We start from the raw sequence: 23,694 nt of genomic DNA, 5'->3' as shown, positions 1-23,694 counted from the left end.
ACTCCCCTCCCTCCCCCAGTGAACAGACAGCTCTCCACAGACTCCATTCCAACAAGCACCACCAGTTGTCCACGGACCACAGTCTGAGAACTGATGCATTAGCCCATACTGCCTTATAAACAGAAGAACACTATACGACTAAGAAATAGGCATAACTCCCTCCCTAAGTGGCCACTGAATAGACAGTATTGCCCCAGTTCGCAGCCCTTTTGCATTACTGGCATCACCACTCCTTTGTGTACCCACACGCTGTTACTTAAATTGCTTCCATGTTTTCATTACTTGCCCTCTGTGCTATGTGTATTGAAACTCCTGCGAGCATGCTGAAGAGGTATTTGTAAGCACTGGGGACTAACTGTAGCTGTGGTTTAAATTATTATGCAACAAACCTAAATGATTTTTCAAGTCCTAATAGAGTTAGCTCCTCCTTGGGGGGAAAAATAAATTTGAGCACTCGTCCTCTAGGTGTAAAACAGCCATTTACACAGCTGTTGTTCACATTAAGGGCAATGGGTAGCCTTAGAAGGGTTTGATTTTTATCGGTAGATATAGATACACGCCAATTACACCATACACGTACAAACCAACAAAAAAAAAATATTTCCATCGATAATAATTGAAATGCACAGATAGACAAAGTAAGACAAATGCTGTCTGAGAACCTACTAGAGTGCTGGGTTAAACGGTTTAGAATGTGTTGTAATGTCGGCGTTAAATAATTCCCCACAACTGTGAACATTTCAGTAGATCAAAATGGAAAAAAATGCTGAAAAATAAACATTGACATCATCCGTCAAAGTTATAAAAATTGAATTCCACCAAGCCTAGCTATGTATAGCCCTTGATCCACGAACATGCCTCACTGGGAGTTCAAAGCAGTGTGTAGCCCTGCATACGGAACTGGGTGGTCACTGGAACAGTGTCACTGCTCTCAATCCCAAGGGAAAAAAATAAAGTGGGCCAACATCTCCACTGAGTCCAATGGAGTTATGCCTGCAGAAAATTTGGCCCACAGACTTCACTGTGTTGTTTCTGATTGCTACTGTTCTCCTCAGTTGGTGATCTCTTGAGTTTGCTTTTGCTAAAGCAACAAGAGATGAAGCCAGTATAACTGTGTAGGAATAAATACCACTAAAGGACCACAGATCCCTGGCTGGTTTAAATAGTACAGTCTCTTTCTCATACATAAAGAAAGCTGGCAGTACTTCTGTAAGCCAATGCAAAAACTCCCTATATGAGATGCATACTCCTCTACATGGAAAAAACTCACAGAAGGGCAAGAAAGCCTCAGCTCCGGTTCAAGTCAAGTTTCAACTTGCAGCTTCCTCCTAACCTCAAATTAACTGGATCTTCACAAAAAAACCCTCATGATGCGCACATCAGCCGTTCAGCAACTACATGATTTTACCACTGCACCCTTTGACCTCCCTTCTCCTTACCTGTCCCCGGCAAGGTCTGTCATCATCTCCTGTTATAACTTGCCTTCATTTAGGGCCTGATTCTGCAAACTGGACGGTAAGCAGCACTTACTCACTTGAGTAATCCTATCGGCCTCAGGATTTCAAGATCACGCCCTGTAGACTGCTAGCTCTTCTGGGGCAGGGACATTTGGCTGTGAAAATCATCAAAGCTACCGCATTGTCCTCCTTTAAATTCCTCTCCACGCTTCTTCTTTGTGGAAACTCCAGCTGGACAACAGTTAGGCAGCCGGTGCACTGTAAGCCCCGTTTATTATGCTAATTGTAATCACCTCACCCTTATCTGGTGCTCCCCGTCTGTGGATTGTATCCACCTGTTGTCTCTTGCCATATATTTAGATTACCCCGGCCCCAAAGAGCTTACAGTCATTTTGTAATATGGGTACGCAGTGCCTAATACAAGGGGGCCCTCATCCCTGATGGAAGCTTCTATGTGCTACAGAAATGCTTGGTGTCACGGACTTAAAAGTCACATGCTCTGCCCACACACCAGCACAAAGCTGCTGAGAGCCGTATCTTTGAATCTCCTGACCTTTGCATGAGTCAAATCTCCTCCTTAATGTTGCAGTGCTGTAAGCATTTTGCATGTCACTTCCACAACTACTGTTTGTTGACTTTAAAAATAACCAACAACCACTTTAGTTGGATGGCCATGCAGGCAACTAAACACACTGTGATGCTAGCTCCTTTCATTTGACCCTGATTTCCAATAACAGTCCTGGAAGTTCTCCTTGATCCACATACATAACTATAGTCAGTGTGTATTCTTATCAGTATGGTTCCACAATCATATGAGTTTGTTTGGACACAGTCATTAACAGCCAGATTGTGGTACGTTATTAATGTTGGATTCTATTTCACACAACAAGCACTTCCATTGAAATCAACAGGACTGCTTGTGGCGTAGGTTGTTACTCAGTGTGAGTAAGGGTATTAGTATCTAGGCCTAAGCATTACTTTACTTTAGTGGATATCCAGATATCTGGAAATCTGCATCATAGTGGATAAATGGCCCAAAGAAATCCCTTCACTGAGTTAAAAGTAACGTATTCACCCACATGCAGTATGTTATTCACATTGATTCAGAGAAAAATTCTCCTTGCTTTCAGTCCTCATGAGTTCACACTCCTTAAGATTCACTTTGGCTAAACCAACACATGATCATGCATTTTCACCCAATGTAAAGAATAAGAAATCTCAGCCCAAAGAGCATTTCAAGACTATGATAAGCACCTGGAAGAAAATGGAGCTAATAGTGGAGGTATCTTCTCAACGATAACTTTAGTGTCACCAGCACAATGCTGTAATCGAGAGCAATGGAGCCATTAGCCCCGTATATAGGTACGAGCGCGTTTATTCTCTGCACACATACCTGTGTTCGACGATGCAATTTAAAGCTTACAAAACAAAGGGATTGAGCAGTTGTGCTCAGACACATAGCAGTTAGAAATGGGGGACATCGTTTATCAGTCATTTAATTAATAAACTTAATTCTCAACTGCATACAAAACAGAAAAGGCCTTTGAAGGTCAGGGAACTTTTGACCTCCTCTGCACTGGCTATTATAAAGGACAATTCAAAATGATCTTCATATTGTACGTGGGAATGCTGGACTGTCCCTCGTTTATATCAGCTCCGTGTTAACCAAGCAGAGCTTGGCAAATTGGGTGAAGGTTATTTCTTGTGCACACACATGGGATACCTTTTGTTCTCAGCTGATTAGTCTAGCCTCTCCATGACCTTCAGAAGCACAACTGGTGAACTCTGGCAACCCGCCACAGCACAGAGGTTCAGGTTGCCCCAGGTTAGTCTCACTCCCAGGAGTTCCGAGCAAGGCAGATGGTCCCCCCATACAGCGAGAAGGAACAGGAAAACCCATTGTGTTCCAAATCTGTTTTGGTAACAGGGCTGGTTCTTATTATTTCTGCAAAAGCAGAGTCCAATACCCAGGGCCAAATCCTGCCCTCAGAGGCATGCAACTGGCTCCCAACCCCTTCCCAAGAGGGCTGGGGGCATAGCCTAGTGGAAGTTGCATGCATGCACCCGTAGGCAGAATGTGGTCCTCATTGTTCAGAATGTCTGATCAGATTATCTCACTCGGTCCATGCAGCACAGTCTTGTGTAAAAACAGGCAAAGGGGGCCGGGGAGAGGAGGGAAACAGTACAGTTCATCAGCTGTGAACAGCTAATAAAGAGGAAAAATAAATAAGAGGCCACTTGAAAGCACTGGTATCCTTACCTTCTTTTTGGAGTGCCCTCTGTCCTCCTCTTTAGCTGCTTTGCTATTTTTCCCACCTCGGGAGAGTTTCTGCTCCCCAGACTGCTTGATGGTGATTTTGATCTCAGGTGGGCAGATATAGTTCTCCAGGTTTTTAGGGGGCTTCTTGGCTCTCTTAGTGGTCTGGATTTTCAGCTTCAGGCTCCCCTCTGTAAAGTTAGCCTCCTTGATTGAAAACTCCTGCTCCTCCAGGCCATCTCCTGCCACCCATTTCTCGCTGTCTGCATTGGAAGTGGAATCCACGTCTCTCCCAGAACCCAATTCGTCCTCTTCTTCTGGCTCCAGTCGTTCTCCGCTCACTGGAATCCCTTTCCCGGAGCCTGAAGCAGGCAACATGGTCTCCCCCGTGCAGCTAGAAGAAGGTGGAGGCTTCACAGAGGCAACCGTGGCCGGCAGGAAATCCGCCTCGCCTCCCCTTTGCCGGGAGCTGCCTAGGGTCTCCCTTGCCTCCATGGCAATCTCACAATGCACTGGAGTTTTATAAGAGGGAAAGGGGGAAGGGGAAGGTGATGAGGAGAAAAGGGGGGAGAGGGGAGAACCCCAGGAACTGAATGGTAACTGTCTGTAAAATTTAAAGTCCCAATAGTCCGGACACTGGAAGGAGCTCAGAAGTGATCAAAGCCGCAACTGTTGAAAGAAGAGAGAAGAAAAAGGAAGTCAGCACTCATGAATGTGACAAAGTGCAACCATAGGACCGACTGAAACAGAGCACTACGGGGCTCCCCCAAGATGGGTCCAATCCAGCACAGCACTGCGCACCTGCTATAAGGTCCTGAGCACCTTCAGTGAAGCACGTAGAATTTGCCAGCACTCAGAACCAGCCAGAACTTGGGCCTAAAATACTAGGGGACAGCCAACCAACAAACAATGACAATCTGCACCCCAACGAGATGGACTGGATAATGAAACACACGCACAGAAAAACATACGTACATCTACACACGACTGAAGCTGCTTGGATTTGGGATTCATTTGCACCAGCTCAAGCTGGAAATGGATTGAAGGTTAAGTTTCACCACTGCTTAGGGCTCCGGAGGAAACCTGGAGGCCAGCATTTTCAAAAGTGACTCATTTCACATACCTCCATCTTTGAATGCCCAACCGGAGAGGGCTGATTTTCAGAAAGCCCCCACCCTTTGAAAATCAGCCCCCCTTTAAGGTGCCTCTAGTTGCAAACCCCAAAAATGGAAGCAACCCCTTATCTAATCCCTTTTGAACATCTTGACCGGATGGACAGGAGAAGCTATAGAATTTCAACAGAGATAAAGCAAAACAATGGGCATGTTTCATGCAGAGTTACATAAAGACCAAGACAAACACCAAGCATCCAGTGAACAATCTTCTAGGGAACCAGCTACATACAAAATCTTAAAGCAAATAAGGATTTCCCAACCCACCCCATATAGCAACAAACTGTAAAGGCAACCCTGGGAAATAGCAGTTTGGCCAGTCATCAGTACAACATGTCCCCTTGCATGTTTCACTGTAACACTCCTCATTCTAGAACTCAGCTTGGCACGAGAAATCAGGTAAGCTTTCTTGTGGGGTCTGCAGTTTGAACGGCTCGCTACTTTCCACTTTTTAAAGTTCAGGGGAAACGATCCTGCACATACACTATTTGCTCAGATTTCCACTGGAGTACAGCCAGAGGTCACTGATCTAGCCTTGGCCTGTGAGGGTAGTGGTGAAAAGTCCTTACCGTCCTACAGCTAAATGATGGAGAGGCTGAGGGAGCTGGGATTGTTTAGCCTGCAGAAGAGAAGAATGAGGGGGGATTTGATAGCTGCTTTCAACTACCTGAAAGGGGGTTCCAAAGAGGATGGCTCTAGACTGTTCTCAATGGTAGCAGATGACAGAACGAGGAGTAATGGTCTCAAGTTGCAGTGGGGGAGGTTTAGATTGGATATTAGGAAAAACTTTTTCACTAGGAGGGTGGTGATACACTGGAATGCGTTACCTAGGGAGGTGGTGGAATCTCCTTCCTTAGAGGTTTTTAAGGTCAGGCTTGACAAAGCCCTGGCTGGGATGATTTAACTGGGAATTGGTCCTGCTTCGAGCGGGGGGCTGGACTGGATGACCTTCGGGGGTGTCATAAATATAAAGGGAAGGGTAAACCCCTTTGAAATCCCTCCTGGCCAGGGGAAAGCTCCTCTCACCTGTAAAGGGTTAAGAAGCTAAAGGTAACCTCGCTGGCACCTGACCAAAATGACCAATGAGGAGACAAGATACTTTCAAAAGCTGGGAGGAGGGAGAGAAACAAAGGGTCTGTGTCTGTCTATATGCTGGTCTTTGCCGGGGATAGACCAGGAATGGAGTCTTAGAACTTTTAGTAAGTAATCTAGCTAGGTATGTGTTAGATTATGATTTCTTTAAATGGCTGAGAAAAGAATTGTGCTGAATAGAATAACTATTTCTGTCTGTGTATCTTTTTTGTAACTTAAGGTTTTGCCTAGAGGGGTTCTCTATGTTTTTGAATCTAATTACCCTGTAAGATATCTACCATCCTGATTTTACAAGGGGGATTTCTTTATTTCTATTTACTTCTATTTTTTTATTAAAAGTCTTCTTGTAAAAAACTGAATGCTTTTTCATTGTTCTCAGATCCAAGGGTTTGGGTCTGTGGTCACCTATGCAAATTGGTGAGGCTTTTTGTCCAACATTTCCCAGGAAAGGGGGGGTGCAAGTGTTGGGAGGATTGTTCATTGTTCTTAAGATCCAAGGGTCTGGGTCTGGAGTCACCTAGGCAAATTGGTGAGGCTTTTTACCAAACCTTGTCCAGGAAGTGGGGTGCAAGGTTTTGGGAAGTATTTTGGGGGGAAGGACGCGTCCAAACAGCTCTTCCCCAGTAACCAGTATTAGTTTGGTGGTGGTAGCGGCCAGTCCAAGGACAACGGGTGGAATATTTTGTACCTTGGGGAAGTTTTGACCTAAGCTGGTAAAGATAAGCTTAGTAGGGTTTTCATGCAGGTCCCCACATCTGTACCCTAGAGTTCAGAGTGGGGGAGGAACCTTGACAGGGGGTCCCTTCCAACCCTGATACTCTATGATTCTATGATGTGGTGACCTGAGTACAGTTCTTAGTAGACCGATATCCACATGAAAGCACCATCAATAACACGAGCTGGCTTCCTTTTTGGCAGAGGAACTAAGAACCGTGCACCTCTCGGAGACTGAGCTATCAGCTGTCTCTAGAAGTGGTTTATCTGGCTCATGATAGAGGCACATCGGCAGAGCATATGCAAACATTTGTGCTCAACTTACAGCTCTTCTGTGGATAAAGATAGGACCATCAGTGTCCAGAGCAATTGAGCCCTGCTCTCCCATAAGCACTAAGTTGAAAGGTATCCCACCTATGCAAAGGGGATAACAACCCCTCACTCAAAGGGGTTTTTGGAGGATTAATTAGTTAATGCCTGTACACTGCTTTGAACATGGGAAGGTTTCGCTTAATGCTAGCTAATATAATTATTAGTTTAAATAGGGGACATATCACACCTGCCTGACTGTTTTGATTATGCAGGTGTAACCCACTCTTGGAGTTTGCCCTCTCCTAGAATGCTGGACTGAGCCTCTAGGGGGGTCCTACCCTTTGGACCATGACAATAATGGCTACCGGAGCGCTCTGACACCATTTCCCAACATGCTTGGAGACAAGGGCAGGGAGAGAGGAATTAGAAACTCCTGCTGAGGCCAATAGGCTTCTGCATTGGGGGAGGGGGGAGAGAGAATATGGACAAGCTGTTTGCTGGGGCAATGATGAGCCAGGGCTGCTCAGCCCTCAGTGAAAGGACGCAGCCTGACTCAGAGACACAGACACTAGGTTTAGTTTCAGAGTTCGGTCTGGGAGCTGAGAGAGAAGCAGAACAGCACAGGGAGCCACTGGTTAACTCCCCCTCCCCAGTGCCATAAAGGGGTCTTTGAACTGCAGCAGGAAAGTTGCACGCACCAGGCAGCGACAACTCTGCAGAGACCACCGTCCAGACTGACTGAGATCCAAGCCGGCACTGGCTACCAAGAGCCAGGTGAGATCCCCACAGGACTGAAGACCAGGGAGCCAGGAGAGGACCCTGTCCCACCCAGGCAAAGACACTGTTAGAGGACCCCTTTTCTTTTTGTTTAAGCCAGCCAACATTCGCAGCACTGCAGCACTCACCTCCAGACTCAGCCTCTGGGTACCATCCGCCTAGGGAAGTGGCCAGGGAGGCAGCTGGGGGTTGGGAAGAGCTGGGAGTGTTGGGAGGTGGGAAATGTGTTGATAATTAGTATTATTAGTTAACTCTAAACGTTTCCTTCCCCCAATCCCATCTTCCTGCTCCCAATAAAGTCCCTCTTTGTTATGTTGTTATTTTGGGCGGGGGTGTCATTTCTTTGCTGGGTTTGTGTTGAGGTACTTTACTGTTTCCAGTGTGTTTTATACTCCTCACCAGCAGTGGTAGCAATATTGTGACTTGAGCACAGTGAGGAATCACCTTGGGTGGAGGCACCAGGCGTCACAAAAACAATTGCACCCAGGACTCAACCCCCGCGAAGAGAAGGGAGCAGCCCCTGCAGGTAGCAAGCACCAGAAAGGAGGTTTGAGCTCTACCTCGGGGAAAGGCTACACATGTAACTGCTCCACGCAGTTAACGGACCTGGCCCCCTGCCATGCTTTGTGCCCAAACAGATGACGGCATCAGCGTCAGGGATACCTTCCATTTCCATCCATACCAATCAAATAAAGCTCCTTATTTATCTGACATTTTGCATTGTTAATTTCCTTACAGAGGAACACACTGTAGGCACACAGAGTACTGAAATAAACATCAGGTGGTAAGGTTCTGCTGTGCGGCATTCCTACAAGTTACTGCTTTGGTATGCATGCATGTGCAATGGGCACTCTGTACCGGACGTTCATCCACAGGACATTAACCCCTTCCCCTGCTGGTAGAAAGAGCAAGCAGTTTCTTGCAGAGAATGTCTATTCAAACAAGCAGGGTACCAGGATGTGCCACTTCAATTGGGCAGCAATGGAGGCTGCTTCTGTTTGCAGAGAAGCAGCTACAGCATCCAACCCATCAACAAAAAGTGAACTAGATTTGATCATCATTTCAAAACATCAGAACAAAACCCTGAACCCTAACTCTGGGAAGTTCATATAGAGGTTGGAATTTCTCTCTATGCGGCTAGGAGCTGACCAAAACTTAGGCTCCTACTCCAAACTTTGGATCTGGATCCCATCTACATGCCTGACTCTGATCTAAGTTACATCAACGTAAATCAGGAGTAGCTGAATAAAGTCATCCATGCTGCAGTCACATCAGATGGGTGTAAATTGGGTTAGATTAGGGCCTAAGAATCTTGGCGTCATCTTGTGTGAGAATCGGCAAACCATGATATCAACAGACCTGCAGCAATAAACAAACAATGATGCACTATATCTCTGTACAGGAATTAAATGGGTCATTGTTTAAGGTAGCTCATTATTCTGCTTCAGGGTTGATAGTTAAATGACTTGGGTAATGGGACATGATACTTGTCTTTCTTGTTTGGGCAGACTACACATGCTTTGACTAGTTAAGAAACCTCAGTTCAACCTCCTGAAAAAGCAGTCTCCTGGGTAGTTCCCCACCTCTATTTCTTTCCCCAGCTTCAGCCATGCCAGTGCTGAACTTTGAACTATTTCCAACTTTCAAGCACTAGGCATGAAGACAACACTAGACATGTTAATGGGAGATACCACAGGAGCAAGTCACTCAGTAGGAGCAATGTTATTTCTACCAATGTGACAATACCCTTTTGTTAGTGTATCCCTAAAGCCTCACTCACAAAGATACAAGGTTCTGGGCATCTTTGGAGCTGAAGAAAATCAAATTAGTGATTAGTAAGAAAAGCTTTAGACAACTTCTGTTTTCTTCATAGTTATAAAGTCAAACTCTAAACCAAATCCTGGATCCAGATATTGGGAAAGTTTGGTCCCTGATTCAGATATTGTGGCTTGGGTCCGTCTCTATCGTTTTGCACTGTCTGCTGTTCCATGTTTCATCTGGGGCTGCAAGTGAAAGTGCCAAAACAAAGCAAGAAAGGTTCTTCTGGCCCGACTGGCTGTGTGGAGAGCTGGAATTCTAGTGGGAAAGCTTATTTACCTATTTTACAGGTCCCAAGGGCTGGGCTAGTTCAGTCTTTTAAATGTTTACCCAAACTAACCCTCCAGATCTTTTGAGATTCACAGTGATAGGTGATGGTCAATAACCTACTACAGGTGCATCACATTCTCTGAAATAAATTCCCAGCAGAAAGTGTAACCACTAGCAAGGCTTGAATTTGAGGAAGGATAATTCACAGGTGAATGAGATGAGTTTCAGAGAATTTAGCATTAGTCCTTAATTAGGGAGTTTTTCCACGCTTTAGCTGATAAAGGCTATGTGCTAAATTCTGCTTATGGATGTTCACACATCCATTTCAATGGGATTCATATGCACATAGCTAAGAGCAGGATTTGACCCTAAGAGTCGTGAGCTCAAGAGCTTGCTCTGGATCATGGACATCCTAGACCTCTACAGCAATAGGATATGAGTTTGTTTCCTTCTGTTGCTTCAAGCAGCTACACAAACTCTCCAGTGTGGAAAAGTCAGAACGGTAAACTGACTAAACAGAACATTTGCTAATGACTGAAACAGCATCCACACACTAGGTGTTTGTGGGGGAGAAGTGCTACCGAATTTGGGATTCTACGTGTAAGGAAGTGCCAACTCTGTGCTCTCTTTGCTCTTTACACAACAATAACTATATAAAGAAACCAGACAGGAACAGCCACATCCCAAATACTTGTTTTTACTAAAGATACACAAACATGCACCATACAAACTGCTACTCTGGCTGATTTCTTGCAGCTTCTAAAACACAGTGAGCACCTCTAGATGGCTCACAAACTATTTAAAGGGATACTCCTCTAAGCCTAAACACTACAATACACAAATTGAAGTCTCTACTGCAGCTACTAAAGCTTCTCTCTTTTCACTCATAGAGCTCAAAGTGCCTTACAAAGAAAGTAAATACAATTAACCCTATTTACATATGGGGAAACTGAGGCACAGACAGGGGACGTGTCTTGCCCGAGGTCAGCGGTGGAGTCCAACTAAAGCCCAAATCGGACTCCCACTCCAGTGCCATAGCCACTGGATCACTCTTTCCCCATGTGAGATACACTTGCAATTTAACAGCGAAATCCCTAACCACTGATAAAACAACAAAAACCCAGGAAGCTTCTCCACTTCATCCATTTAAAATTGCACAAAGCACTGGGGAATATATGACCGTATTTGACGTTCATGTATCACCTTTCATTCCAAATGATCCCAAGCTCCTTCACCAATTATATACCACCACTGAAATGCAGCTACCTCTGGGGTGGAGGCCACCAGACCACATACAGTACACCCAGGGGAAAGTTGGCCAAAGACACTTGAAAAGTGTCACTTAATCTTCAGTGTCCACACGGGGCAGCAGGAGCTTGGGTTTTAAAGTCTCATAAAAAAAACCTGAGGCCTGGTCTACGCTTAAAAGTTTTGCTGGCATAGTTATAGCAGTTGGAGTGAAAAAAAAAAAAAATCACACCCCAATACAGCAAAAACCATCCTGTAGATTCAGGGATACTGACAAAACAGTCCTTGCCACAAGTATAGCTTATCTCATATATGGAACTGGGATAGGCTATGCTGCCAAAGGAATTCTTCTATAAATTGCATCCACTCAGGGTCAGTTTGCCAGTATAGCTATACCAGCAAACCCTTTCTAGCGTAGGCAAGGCCTGACATACCGGAAGCAGCATGACATTCAGTTTATCTACTTTGGGAAAACAAAGAAGCCTCTCCTAAGTCCACTAGTTTCAAAATGTCGAGGAATTTCATGCATAATGTTCAGACCACTAAGGTACGTCTACACAGTGATAAAAGCCTCTGGCTGGCCTGAGTCCGAGGACTGGGGCTCAGGCTCTGGGGCTGAAAATTTGCTGTGTAGACAATTAGGCATGAGCTGGAGTCCAGGCTCTGGGACCCTGTGAGGGTGGAGGGTCCCAGAGCTCAGTCTCCAGTCCGAGCCTAAACATTTACACAGCGATTTTTAGCCCAGCAGCCCAAGTCAACAGAGCTGGGCCAGCTGTGGCTGTGCCAGAGGGCTTTTATTCCCATGTAGACGTGCCTTGAGTTATCTCCTCTGGCCACAATACTCTAAAGGGAACTACCCGGCATTGCAGGGCACTGGAAAAGGCACCATGACCACTCTTTCCCATCTCTGCGACAGGTTCTACAATAAACATCCTTCTGCCCTTCACCTGTGTTGGGCCTATCACCTCCATCACAGGAACAATGGGGAGGAAGACGTCCCTTTCAAGCTAAACCAACCCACAGAATCAATAAATGAGGGACTGTCGATGTCTTGGTGATGTACTTTTGATACAACTCTTCAAAGTTTGGCCGTCAGTCTGGTTGGCGGGTTGTTTTAAAATAGAACAACAGTTCCTACATGCCTGTGGAGGCACTTTTCAATATTTTGTCTGTCTAAACAAACACAGATGAAGGGTCAGATCCTCAGGAGATATAAATAAGGCATAGCTTCAGGGAAGCCAGCGGAGTTCTGTTGGTTTACTAGTGCCAACCGTCTGGTCAACAAACAATAAATGTAACCTTCACTCGTTTTCACTGGACTGCTACAATCTAAAATCTAACTCTGCTCCAAGCCTGTCATCATTTTATTGGTGCTCAATAAAGTGCAAGGCAAGTATGAATCAGGACGTCCCATAAAGGGACGTTCAACAGTCAAATGTCAGAAAGGCTGGGGATGGACTAGGTAACCCACTGTCTAGATGTATCTTGCAACTATGTGATTCTGCAGATACCTGTGTACACACACACACACAGATAAAGAGATAAACAGAAATGAAGGCCCATGCGCCTCCATAATTATGCAGGCTTGTTCGTATGTGTATTACACACACGCGTATCTGTCTCTTCAACATAGAGACATTAACTGGTAGATTATGGAATCATATTTGATTCCATAACTAGGTTTGAGACTCCGTAATTCAATCAGATAAGTACCTTTCTATGTAAGTACCTATCAGAGGAGCAGTGAAGGGAGGGCCAACTGAATGATCAAACAACGGACTCCACCATAAATCACAAAGCCCATAAAAGACACACTGCCCCCAGTGCTGCTGCTGCAACAGCAGGAACCACAGGCAAGTGTTGAGCAGTGAATGGCAGGGTAAATGCCATCCAAGGACAGCCCCTGATGCCCATACCCAAGGTGGGGTTCTGAGCCTGCACGGCAGCAGGCATGCCGGAGTTCCCCATTTCACGTGCATGTTGAAGACTGATTGTGTCTAAATGGGATGCACTTAAAATGACACCAATATTTTTTTCATGCACACAATTGAAACCTAGTGATTATTTGCAAGTGCATCCTTCCCTTCTCCCACACACTCACCACCCAACTCAGAGTGATGTGTCTCACCACCCCTAGAAAGCAATCAAACACCATCTCTCCCATCCCCAAGTGCCTGTCACAAAAGGGCAAATACTTCACTGACTTACACTCTCTGGGCCAACGCTGCTGTTGAAACTGGTGTAAATGAACTTTCGTTAGATTTACACCTGTGCATCTAAGAGCAGAATTTGACCCACATCTCCCCAGGGAAGTCAATGGGTTGCATGGTCCTCTGATTTGTATTACAGGTGCACCTAGAGGGCCAGACTGAGATCACAGCGAGGCACAGTGCAAACACAGTGGAAGATCATCCCTGCCCCAAGCGGCTTACACACTAGACAAGTCAAGAGCTGAACTGATTTGCCCAAGATCAAACAGCAAGTCAGCAAGAGAGCTGGGAACAGAACGCAGCTCTCCTGATTCCCAGGCCACTGCCCTCTCCCCTAGACCGCGCTGCACGGAGTATAACGCACCATAGCAACAGACATCGTGATCCAGGCCCAATGCAGTCTATAATAGTATGGGCCACCACAGGAAACAAGCTATTTCTATAATAACAGCAGAAAGCTATTTGGAGGACAGCAGCAACCTGACCTGAGGGGAGTACTCTGGATACCTGCTTAGCCTAGATGATCACAATGGTCTCTTCTGGCCTTGGAATCTGTACTGGAAATATTCACAGCTACTACAAATGGAAAGTTTATAGGTATTTAGGATAAGGATATAGAAGTGGAGGCCAACTATGGAAAGCAAACTCCATGCAATTCCATCAGTTCTGTCTTACCAAACTTCCCTAGTCTGACCCGGCTCTTGGAAGTCTGCCATCCAACACAGTAGCCTGATTCTAGCACAGACGTGGTAGCACTCTAATCTCTTTCTCTCTCTCTGATCAAACATTCCCGGCTGCACCCAGAAACTTGCCGAAAATGATTTCTCTGCATAAATCATTAAGGAGGGCTTTGTTTTTAGTTATAGCTGCTGCCACACTTTTTTTTTTTTTTGAGGGGGAGGGTAGAAGGGGTTGTGTGGGTTTTTCTTTTCCCCCCGATGCAAATGCCAGGGAGGCCAACACTCACTCTTTCAGGGCAAAAAAAAGTGTATTTGATCGGGGATGCACAATGACTGGGCTAGGCATCCTTGCCACAACCCCAAAGCAACGGCACAAGGATCAGAGGTGAAAGTAAGCCGGTACGTCCCAGGACCGGCTTTCCGAGAGGGCAATTTAAAGCCCTGGAGTAGCGGCGGTGGGCTCTGGCGGGGATTTAAAGGACCCCGGAGCTCCAGCCGCTGCTACTGCCCCGGGGCCCTTTAAATCCCCGCCTGAGCCCTGCTGCCCGAGCCCCTGGGTAGCGATGGCGGGGCTCTGGCGGGGATTTAAAGGGCCCCGGAGCTCCAGCCGCTGCTACTGCCCCGGGGCCCTTTAAACCCCACCTGAGCCCCGCTGCCGACGCCCTGGGGTAGCGGCAGCGGGGCTCTGGAGGAGATGTAAAGGGTGGGGGCGGTAGCGGCGGCTGGAGCCCCAAGCCGTTTAAATCCCCGCCTGAGCCCTGCTGCCCGAGCCCTGGGGTGGGGGCTCTGGCGGGGATTTAAAGAGCCCCAGAGCTCCAGCCACCGCTACCGCCCCGGCCCTTTAAATCTCCGCCGGAGCCCTGCTGCCAAAGCCCTGGGGTAGCGGCGGTGGGCTCCGGCGGGCATTTAAAGGGCCGGGGCAGTAGCAGCAGCTGGAGCCCCAGGGTCCTTTAAATCCCCGATGGAGCCCGGCCACCACTACCCTGGGGCTCGGGCAGCAGGGCTCAGGCAGGGATTTAAAGGGCTCGGGGCTCCGGTAGCTGCTACCACAGCAGAGCCCCAGGCCCTTTAAAGCTCTGCCAGAGCCCAGAGCCCCAGGGTAGCGGTGGCAGACGGGAGCCCCCAGGGCTCCTCAGTGCTTTAAAGGGCCCGGGGCTCCGCTCCGGTAGCGGCAGCTGGAGCCCTGGGCCCTTTAAATCACCCCCAAGCCTCTGCAGCTGGTAGCTCGGGGGTGATTTAAAGGGCTACGGCCTCCCAGCCACCACTATCGCAGCTGGAGCCCTGGCCCTTTTAATCAAGATTTAAATTAAAGGGCCCGGGGATTTAAGGCCCTGCCTCTTCCAGTTGAGGCCACACCCCCTGCTCAGGACTCTGGCGTACCGGTAAGTCCTCTAACTTACTTTCCTCTAACTTACTTTCACAAGAAGACTGCGATCCAGTGTCTGGCCTTCACCTTGGCTACTCGCTGTCCAAAGTGTCTCATGTGACCAAACTTTGTTTATTTCAAATGAGATCATGCCTGTGAAAGGCTGGATTTTGAGGGGAGCTTATCACAATGTGTTTTTGTTATTCAAAACACAATTTTGTTATTCAAAGCCCTGACAATGACCCAGATTCTCAAAGATCTTTAAGCACTTAGTGCCCACTGATTTCAACAAGAGTTACGCACCTGGATACCTTGGAGGACCAAAGTATTTGGTCCTGTACAACACACATATAAGGACTGTCCTTGCACCAAAGAGTCTACCGTGTCAAGGAGCGTCTGAGATATGCTGGGACACCAAGAGGAAAGTGTTAATTTGGAAAGTAGATGGCGGTAGTTTAGTTTTGCTTCCTTTCGTTATCCTCTTCTAAAGAGCTGGAGCAGAGAGGGCCTTTGATTGTCATTGATTAGAGTTGGGAGGAGAGGAGCTGGTGCATTGGAACTGGGAGGTCACAGCTCGGAAGTGTGATTCCTAGTGGGGGTAGAGAGACTCGGGCTGGTGCGGTAAAAATAGCAGTGCTGATGTTGCAGCCCAGCGGTGGCTTGCACTAGCCGCCCAAACTCAGTCCTAAAGGGCTGGGTGGGCTTGGACTCAGCTAGTCGCTGCACCATGACTCCTCAAAGCTGCTATTTCCCTGTTGAATTGCATCTCCACATGTGTCCATTGGGGAGGAAGGCAAGGGAGACACAGGCCCAGCATTACCATAGTTAAAGACCAAGCGCTGCCCTCAGTTACTCCCCTGTAATCCTACTGTCTTCAGTGAAGTTTGATAATATACTTGCACGAAGGCAACGTTAGTGGTTTGAGCATTGGCCTGCTAAACCCAGGAATGTGAGTTCAATCCCTGAGGGGGCCATTTAGGGATCTGGAGCAAAAATTGGGGATTGGTCCTGCTTTGAGCAGGGGGTTGGACTAGATGATCTCCTGAGGTCCCTTCCAACCCTGATATTCTATGATTCTATGATTATCCATTCATCTTTAATATGCAGATTTCCTGACATTTGTGTGCTTAGCTGTGCCAACTTTCAGTTGCATCACTGCCTTTCTTGCATATAATTTCCTGAGTTTTTTTAATTAAAAAAAAATTCCCGGGTCTGTAACTAACACTATCCATGTGCTGAGGCACAGTAGAACCTGCAACTATCATTACGGCCACACTTTAAAACTTACAAGGCTGCTAGTTAGCCAGGGGCAGGCTATAGTCCATTGATACTGCAGCCCAAGTACAAATATGGTACAGAGTTGCTAGAATGTACCCTTAAAATGGCCTAATCCAGCCCCAAATCGGTAGAAAGTCTCCCATTAACCTCAGCAAGTATTTTATTAGGCCCTAAATGTATATGGACGAAAATAGTTCCAGAGATTGCTGACTGAAACATCCACTGGTATTAAGTGAGATTGTATTAATTAGTAGCACAGCAGGACCCTGATTAAGAATAAACCAACTTTCTTCAAACTTATCTTGCTTTTTTGGACCCAGTGAGATCTGCTAGCCATACTCAGTTGGAAGAAAAATCAGTGCAGTAGTCCTAAAAGTTATGAACATTTAAATTAGGCAAGCTTTCAGTGGCTACCACTTATCCAGCTGAACCCTTCTGCACAGTGCATCTCTAAGGGCACATCAACAGACAAAGTTTTCTATTGGGCATATTTGATATGCAATTTTCAAATGGCCATAACTTTCGTGACTCAAAACTTTTTTTCTCTCACACCAGGCAAAGGCAGAAGTTTGCAACAAGCACTACAGGCCTACTAATTTATCTGTTCAAATTCCAGCTGTTGTCCAGTCTAAAAGTGTGAGGTTAGACATAATTCAAAAGGCAAAGGTGATTTCCCCCTACTCCCACACCTTTTCTGAATCAATTACATGGCAACTGACAACAGGAGGGAATTTGCTCAACCTTTCCCTCCCCCATCCCTCAGAAAACTCCATCAACCAAACAACACTTGAAATTGTTCAATGCAATATGTGAAAGTTACATATGCAAACACGGGTTGATAACTGAAACCAGTTAAGACTAATAGGTGCCCACAATAATACTTTGCATATAAACAGCCTTATTCATCTGAGGACCTCAAAGCACTTATCAAATGTACTTAATTAAACCTCACAACTTCTCTGATCCCTTATGGAAAAGCACTAAAGAATTGAATGGAACATTATAGCCTGGGTATTGAATATTGTTACATTCCTGCTACAGAATTCTATAGGAAAAAGTATACAGAAAAGATTTCATTCCCTAGCAAATTAATAAGACTCCAGATTAATTTCTATAGAAGTCTGTTAAATTCATTGAGGCCCAGAAGTTCAGGCCTCTCTCCATTTGATATAGATATAAGATAACAAAATCATAAATAAATTAATAGTAGCAGGTTGGTTTTAACATCCAACTATTACTTTACCACAACTTGCCGCAATGGCAAATTATTTTTTTGTGGTTTATACCACTATCCTCCCCTGTGCTGGTTGGATGGCCTGGGATACGAAACAAACCCAGTGCCAATCCAAAAGGGGAAATGGTCTCTTTTCCCCACATTCTAGATGATAAACAGAATCCCCTTCTCCCAACTCTTTGCCACACTTCTGCAACTTGTGGAAGACACGTTGGATTGTTCCCGGGCTTTTGTCTAACTTAACTAATGTTGTTGCTTTCCTCGTTCTCCACGTCCAATTAAATGATATTGCGGAATCCAGACAGCATGTTGGAGAGCTCTGCTTCTTCACAGCATCCTGTAGATTTCTAAGCAGGTCAGAATATGCAACAAACTTTTCAAGCAATGTCAAGCGAAAGGTTCATTCTTAAAAAGAAAAGAAGAGCTTTGAGCCTGGCTTATGAGTTCAAACAATGCACATCTGCAATTTGGTCATGTGTCTGAATAAAACTGGGGAATGGGCCCAACCCATAACAACTGGATCCACTTTCAGATCAGACAGTGTCTCAAAGCTAAGAGACCTGGTTCCAGAGTTCTGACTTAGGACCATCTCTAAATAAGATGGCAACTTTCTAAAAGAGTAACTGTATTTCCTCCATGATATTTTAGGGGAAGAACAACCTGTTGACGTTTTAAGGTGGAAAGTGACAGACTAGAACTAGAAAGCCAGCAGCAAGGCATTGTGGGTGCTTGCCCCCAAAAGTTCTCTTTATGCATTAATCCACATACACCTGATATTCCATTGATGGACTTTTCCAGACTCTAATTTGAGATTTATTTTAACTCATTGTCTAGAGAATGCTGATACACTAACAGAGAATGCTGATACACTAACAGTCCCTAGGTTCCTAGTGAGCAATGTGTAAAACTACAGGCTAGATTTTCAGGTGGCTTTCACCTAGCCTTTAACTGTGTGGGTGGAGATTTTGCATGAGCACCTATTTGCATTATTCTCCATGTGTGTGTCTAACTGCTGGATTTGCATGCACCATAATTGTGCATGCATACAGTATAGACAAAGAAAGGCCACACTGCAAAAAATCTTATTATTTTACCCTGGTGCACATCATTGATTTTAAAATGTAGCACACTTTTGTGCAACTTTTTGCCTTGCCTTCAAAACAAACTCAGATGCAAAAGTCTTTGAAACTCCTCTCCTTACAAAGATCAGCTAAACTCTGGTGACATGTAGTTATTCTAAGGGGAACTGAGGGAGATCATCGGGGCATATTGATAATAATCACTCATCAATGGAGATATATCAGTTCCACCACAGTAATCCTTTGGACTCCAGAACTGTGTTATGTGATTCATTAGACAATAGCATCTCTTGCTATTGGTTGGGTCAAGAGTCAAAACTGCAGCATAATTGAAAGTCTCCAAGCACAAGGCAATAGTTTTTCAGTCCTGGAGGGTGTTGTCCAAAGGGGAAAGAAAACAGAAGGGAAAGATTAAGTATGAGCCATTGAGCCCTACTGAGAGGGCAGAAAAGTCACTAGAATTGGGATTAGCCAAAATCTTGTAATGAAAAACAAAAGCCCTGTTAGTAGGCTGGTATATATACCTAAGAGGTGTGAGGGGGCAGAGGGGGGAGGCTGGAGGGCAGAGGAGGGGAAAAGGAGCTAAGAGGGAGGGAGGAGATAGACTATAAAAGGGGATTAAGTAATAAATGAAGGCAAAAATGATGTTCTTACATTGTAAAGAATTTATGGTCAATAGATGCTCAGTATTATTTTTAGTTAATTGGAAATACCAATTTGATTAATTTGGGATCCGGTTCATTCTAAGTGTTTGAATTGAACTTATACTGAATAACAGACCTTAACAAAGAAACCCTATAAACATCAAATAGAACTAAATGGCTCAACTATTACTATTAATAATCAAAGCCTTTATTTCTTTTGGTTGCCAGCACCTACTACACTTTATAGCTTTGCGCAAATCTAACACACCATTTCACCATATTTCACATCGCTCATCCTCTTAAAATGATAATGTGTTAATCAAGGCTGGGTTTTTTTGGCAGGAGCCAAAGAGCTCAAGCAACTTGAAATAACATCAGCAAAACATTATTTATTCCCCAGCCCAAGTTGCAGAGAAAACAGAGGTTTTCTTGGCTCCCTTACTTCTCAATAGATTTCTGGTTTCAATTAAAATGTTGGGTCTGAGAAGTTAAAGAAAAAAAGTCAAAGCCAAGAGTGGACGGAAGAGCAATCTCCAATCCCTATGTGTTTTTCTCTCTTTACATAACCATTCCCATCACAGCAGAGATTAAAGTACAACTACATTGTTTGCAGAACTTGTTTTTAACCATGCTTCTCTCTCTACTGCCATAGTCCTCTGTCTGCAGGGGCTGTTTAATCAATTGTTACCATTTGGGTCCATAATATTAAATAGGGGATTGGATTTGCCGGCAATTCTTTACCCCTGAAATCCTCCTGTCAATAAGAAAGGAATCAAATGACTTCCCCTGACAGCAGAGGACTAGCAGGATCAACATTTTACTCGCCTAGAACATACTTTTAATTTGACAGATGTACATATAAGGCAACACACTGCTGACCCAGTGGCATGTCGCAGCCTGGATAGACTACTGGAGAACCTCTGCTACTCAAGCTGACCCAGTCGACTGGCTTGTTTACTCCTAACAGGTAATGAAACACCTTCATCTGCAGTATTAAAAAGAGAAATATTGTTTCCCCTGGAGTGTCCCCCTAGTACATTTGTTTGCCACCTACTCCTCCCAGTGCTCAACTCAGATTACAGGATTGCCTCTCGCGGCAACAACTGTGCCTCGGATACCTGCAAAACCTTACAGACCAGGGGGAGAGGTGCGTTAACTAGAAGCAACACGCACGGAATCGATTTTTATGCGAACTTTTCCAGCGCTCAAATCTAGCCCTTGCCCCCGTCTGCGTTTCACAGCCGCATCTCCCTCTTCCTCCACCCGCCCGCGAGCACTCCGACTCCGGAGCGAGCAGCCCAGTCAGCAGCTATCTTAAGACACATATAAAAACACACGCCGGCACAGACGCAGTCGATCCCCGAGGCATCAGGGCAGAGATAAAGGTGTCTGGGCGATCCTGCCCTGGACTGTCACAGCCGCCACGAGAGAAATTGACTTGGAGCCTGTTCAAGACAGCATCTGAATTCTCTCCTCCTGCAAGGGCATCTCCCGCCCTGCCACATCCCCCCCACCCCCCAACCCATTCATCCCCTTTCTACACCCCCCTCAGCGTCAATTAGACGTGAACTGAAGACAGGGGCTGCTCCCTGGCCCCTGCTTGAGCCAAGTGGATCAAGCCTTCGCGCCCAGCTGGGGACGGGGAGCTTTGGGCTGGATGGCTGGGTTCCGTCCCGGGGGCAGATCCAATGTCTGCCGCTCACAGTCCCAGATCCAGGGGGTGGGTGGGGGGGGCTGGCTGCGGGAGCCGAAACTGACAAGCGGTGTCAGTTCCCTTTGCAGGTTCCTTTTCGGGGCGATCTTTGCCAGGAGCACCTCGGCCCCCACAAATCCAGTTTGACTTTCCATGCACCCGGACAGGGTCCCACGTTCGGCCGCAGAGAACTTTAGAAGGGGTGTGGGGGGGGGGCTGCTGGGGGCGGCGGGGCGCGATTGCTTGTACCGGGAAGCTGCTGCTTTAGGGGAAGAGTTTCCCGCGGCAGATTGCCCTTTTAGCATTAGACGTCAACCATGAGATTATCAGTGCAGTTTATTTGAAGCGGAAACGAATCGGAAATCCTTCTCTCAACTGCCTTTTTAGACATAAATACACACACACACACACACAGGCTGTCCCGTCGTGGCCTGTTTATTCCGTGTGTGTCATGCTACGCACACACATGTCCACGTACATCACACACACACGATCATCACAACGAGCTTCAGGCTCAATAAGTCTTATCTCCCACTGCCAGGCAAGGGAACTTGTCCACTACCTCCAGTTCAAACCAGGGCGCTGCTTGGGGAGGGAAACGAGGGGTGAATGTCACCATGCCTTGATTTGACAATAGCAGCTCTAATCTGCAGACTGATTTTACAAGGTAGCGTCTTTTCCTAACCTCCCCCCCCCATCCCACCCCCATCATCTGGCTTTTTACATGCCCCAGCCCCTAAAAGCTTTAACTCCGCTTTTGCCCTGGTTTTATTTCAGGGAGGTGGCGAGGAATAATCAGGGGAGGGGGGGTGTATTATTAACAACGCGGTTTACTTCTGAAACAAACACGACGGGTGGGGGGGGAGATCCTGCGTTGTTAATTACCCACCCCCTGGCTTCCTGCACACACACACACACGTTTGTGACTGGAAATCGCCGCTTTTATGGAGTGCGTGTCCTTTTCAATGTCAAAATAAACCCAGATCCTTTCAATGGGCTGGTGTGAAGCGAACACACACAAGGGCTTTTAAGTCCTTACGTGAACTGTATTGGATTTAACACGCAGAGAGAGACACCATCCCATCTATAGCTATTACAAAATTCGGGTACACTAAGAAAGGAGGGTGGGGGGAATCCCCAGCAAGGTTATAATGTTGCTCTCTAGCTCCACTTAACCGGCAATTTACAAAGGGGGGGGAGAAGATCTGCCAACTCCCCCACACGCGCACACACTCCTGCCACCTACCCCACACCACCATCAGGAAGGCTTCAGACAGACTAGGGAAGGGAGGTGGGCGTGCAGGAGAGGGGGAACGAAACACATTATACAAACTCCTCCAAAATGCACCCACCCCAGCCGAAAGGGGGGCTCGGGGGGGGTAGGAAATCACCTACACCCGGAATATAAATGCACCCAAATAAAGACCTTCCCGCGCCATTGCAAAGTCACCAAGGGGGGTGAGAGGCAGGCGACCGACATTAACTTTTGCATGCAGCCCAAAGACAACAAACCCGCCCGTGCAATCCGGAGCGAGATTTCCCCGGCGGCGGGTGTTTACTAACCCATAGCCCCCCACGCCGGAGCGGGGCTTCTCGGCTTCGTCTCTCGGCTTCCCCCACCCGCGGCTGGGTTTCTTCTCTTTTTTAGATCCCGGTTCCGATCCCTCGCCGGAGCCCCCAAAGGTGCTCTCGCTCGTGCTGCGGCAAAGCCATGGCGGTGCTCATCTGTCAGATACAGGGAGCACACGGGCGTGTAACACGCGCAGAGGCGAGGGGAGGCGGGGGGAGCGATCAGGCCCGGGGGGAGGGGTTGGGCGGGGGGGGGGAAGGCGCGGGGATAGAGAGAGGGATGATAGAGAGATAAATAGAGAGGGAGAGAGCGAGCAGGGGGGAAAATGGCGTCTGGCGAGCCGGAGTCAATCACATTCACAGTCCCGGCTCATTTGAGCCGGATCCGAAATAATAAAAAAAAAAAAAAATGAAAAGGAGAAGGGGGAGGGGGAGAGAAAGGCAATGGGGGGGGGTCAATGCACCGGATCAAATCCTGGCTCCGGAATGGATGGAGCTGCTCCCGCGCTCGCCCCTGGCTTTTTTTTTTTTTTTTTTTGCTTGGTTTTAAAGGGATGCTGCTCGGTGGGCGGACGGCGCGGCTCCTGGCTGCGGGTTTTCCGCCCCCCGGGCGCGCAGAGCGGGCGGGTCGGGGGGTCAGGGCGGAAAGGTTTCGCTGATCACGGCAGTTTGCTCGGGGCTGCAGCGCTGCCTCGGTGGTTGCGGCTGGCGGCTTGCTCCATGGCTCCCCCTGCGCTCCGCGGGTTGCTTCAGCGGCTCGGGTCCCGGAGCGGAGTAAGGGAAAAGTGCGGGGGGGGGGGGGCAGGATATTTTGTTAATGGGGG

The 23,694-nt window shown here is 46.9% G+C and overlaps 1 protein-coding gene and 1 long non-coding RNA gene across 3 annotated transcripts in view; one reads left to right on the top strand and one right to left on the bottom strand.

Moving 5' to 3' along the window:
* SETBP1 (SET binding protein 1) overlaps positions 1-23,266 on the bottom strand; it is a 324,748-nt gene extending 301,482 nt beyond the window's left edge. Inside the window, exons 1-2 of the mRNA XM_048850114.2 lie at positions 22,865-23,266; positions 3,718-4,383 (exon numbers count right to left, since the gene is read on the bottom strand). Of these exons, the coding sequence (XP_048706071.2) occupies positions 3,718-4,209 (492 nt within the window). The 5' untranslated portion in view covers positions 4,210-4,383; positions 22,865-23,266. The remainder of the gene's footprint in view (positions 1-3,717; positions 4,384-22,864) is intronic.
* The window catches only part of LOC142072097 (uncharacterized), a 176,873-nt gene continuing 173,447 nt past the window's right edge, over positions 20,269-23,694 (top strand). For both annotated transcript variants that reach the window (XR_012668359.1, XR_012668358.1), the window contains exon 1: positions 20,269-20,575. This is a non-coding gene — a long non-coding RNA (uncharacterized LOC142072097). The remainder of the gene's footprint in view (positions 20,576-23,694) is intronic.

This window comes from Caretta caretta, chromosome 5 (genome assembly GCF_965140235.1).
Source record: "Caretta caretta isolate rCarCar2 chromosome 5, rCarCar1.hap1, whole genome shotgun sequence".
Classification (NCBI taxonomy): domain Eukaryota; kingdom Metazoa; phylum Chordata; order Testudines; family Cheloniidae; genus Caretta; species Caretta caretta.
This window is presented reverse-complemented; position numbering and strand designations above follow the sequence as displayed.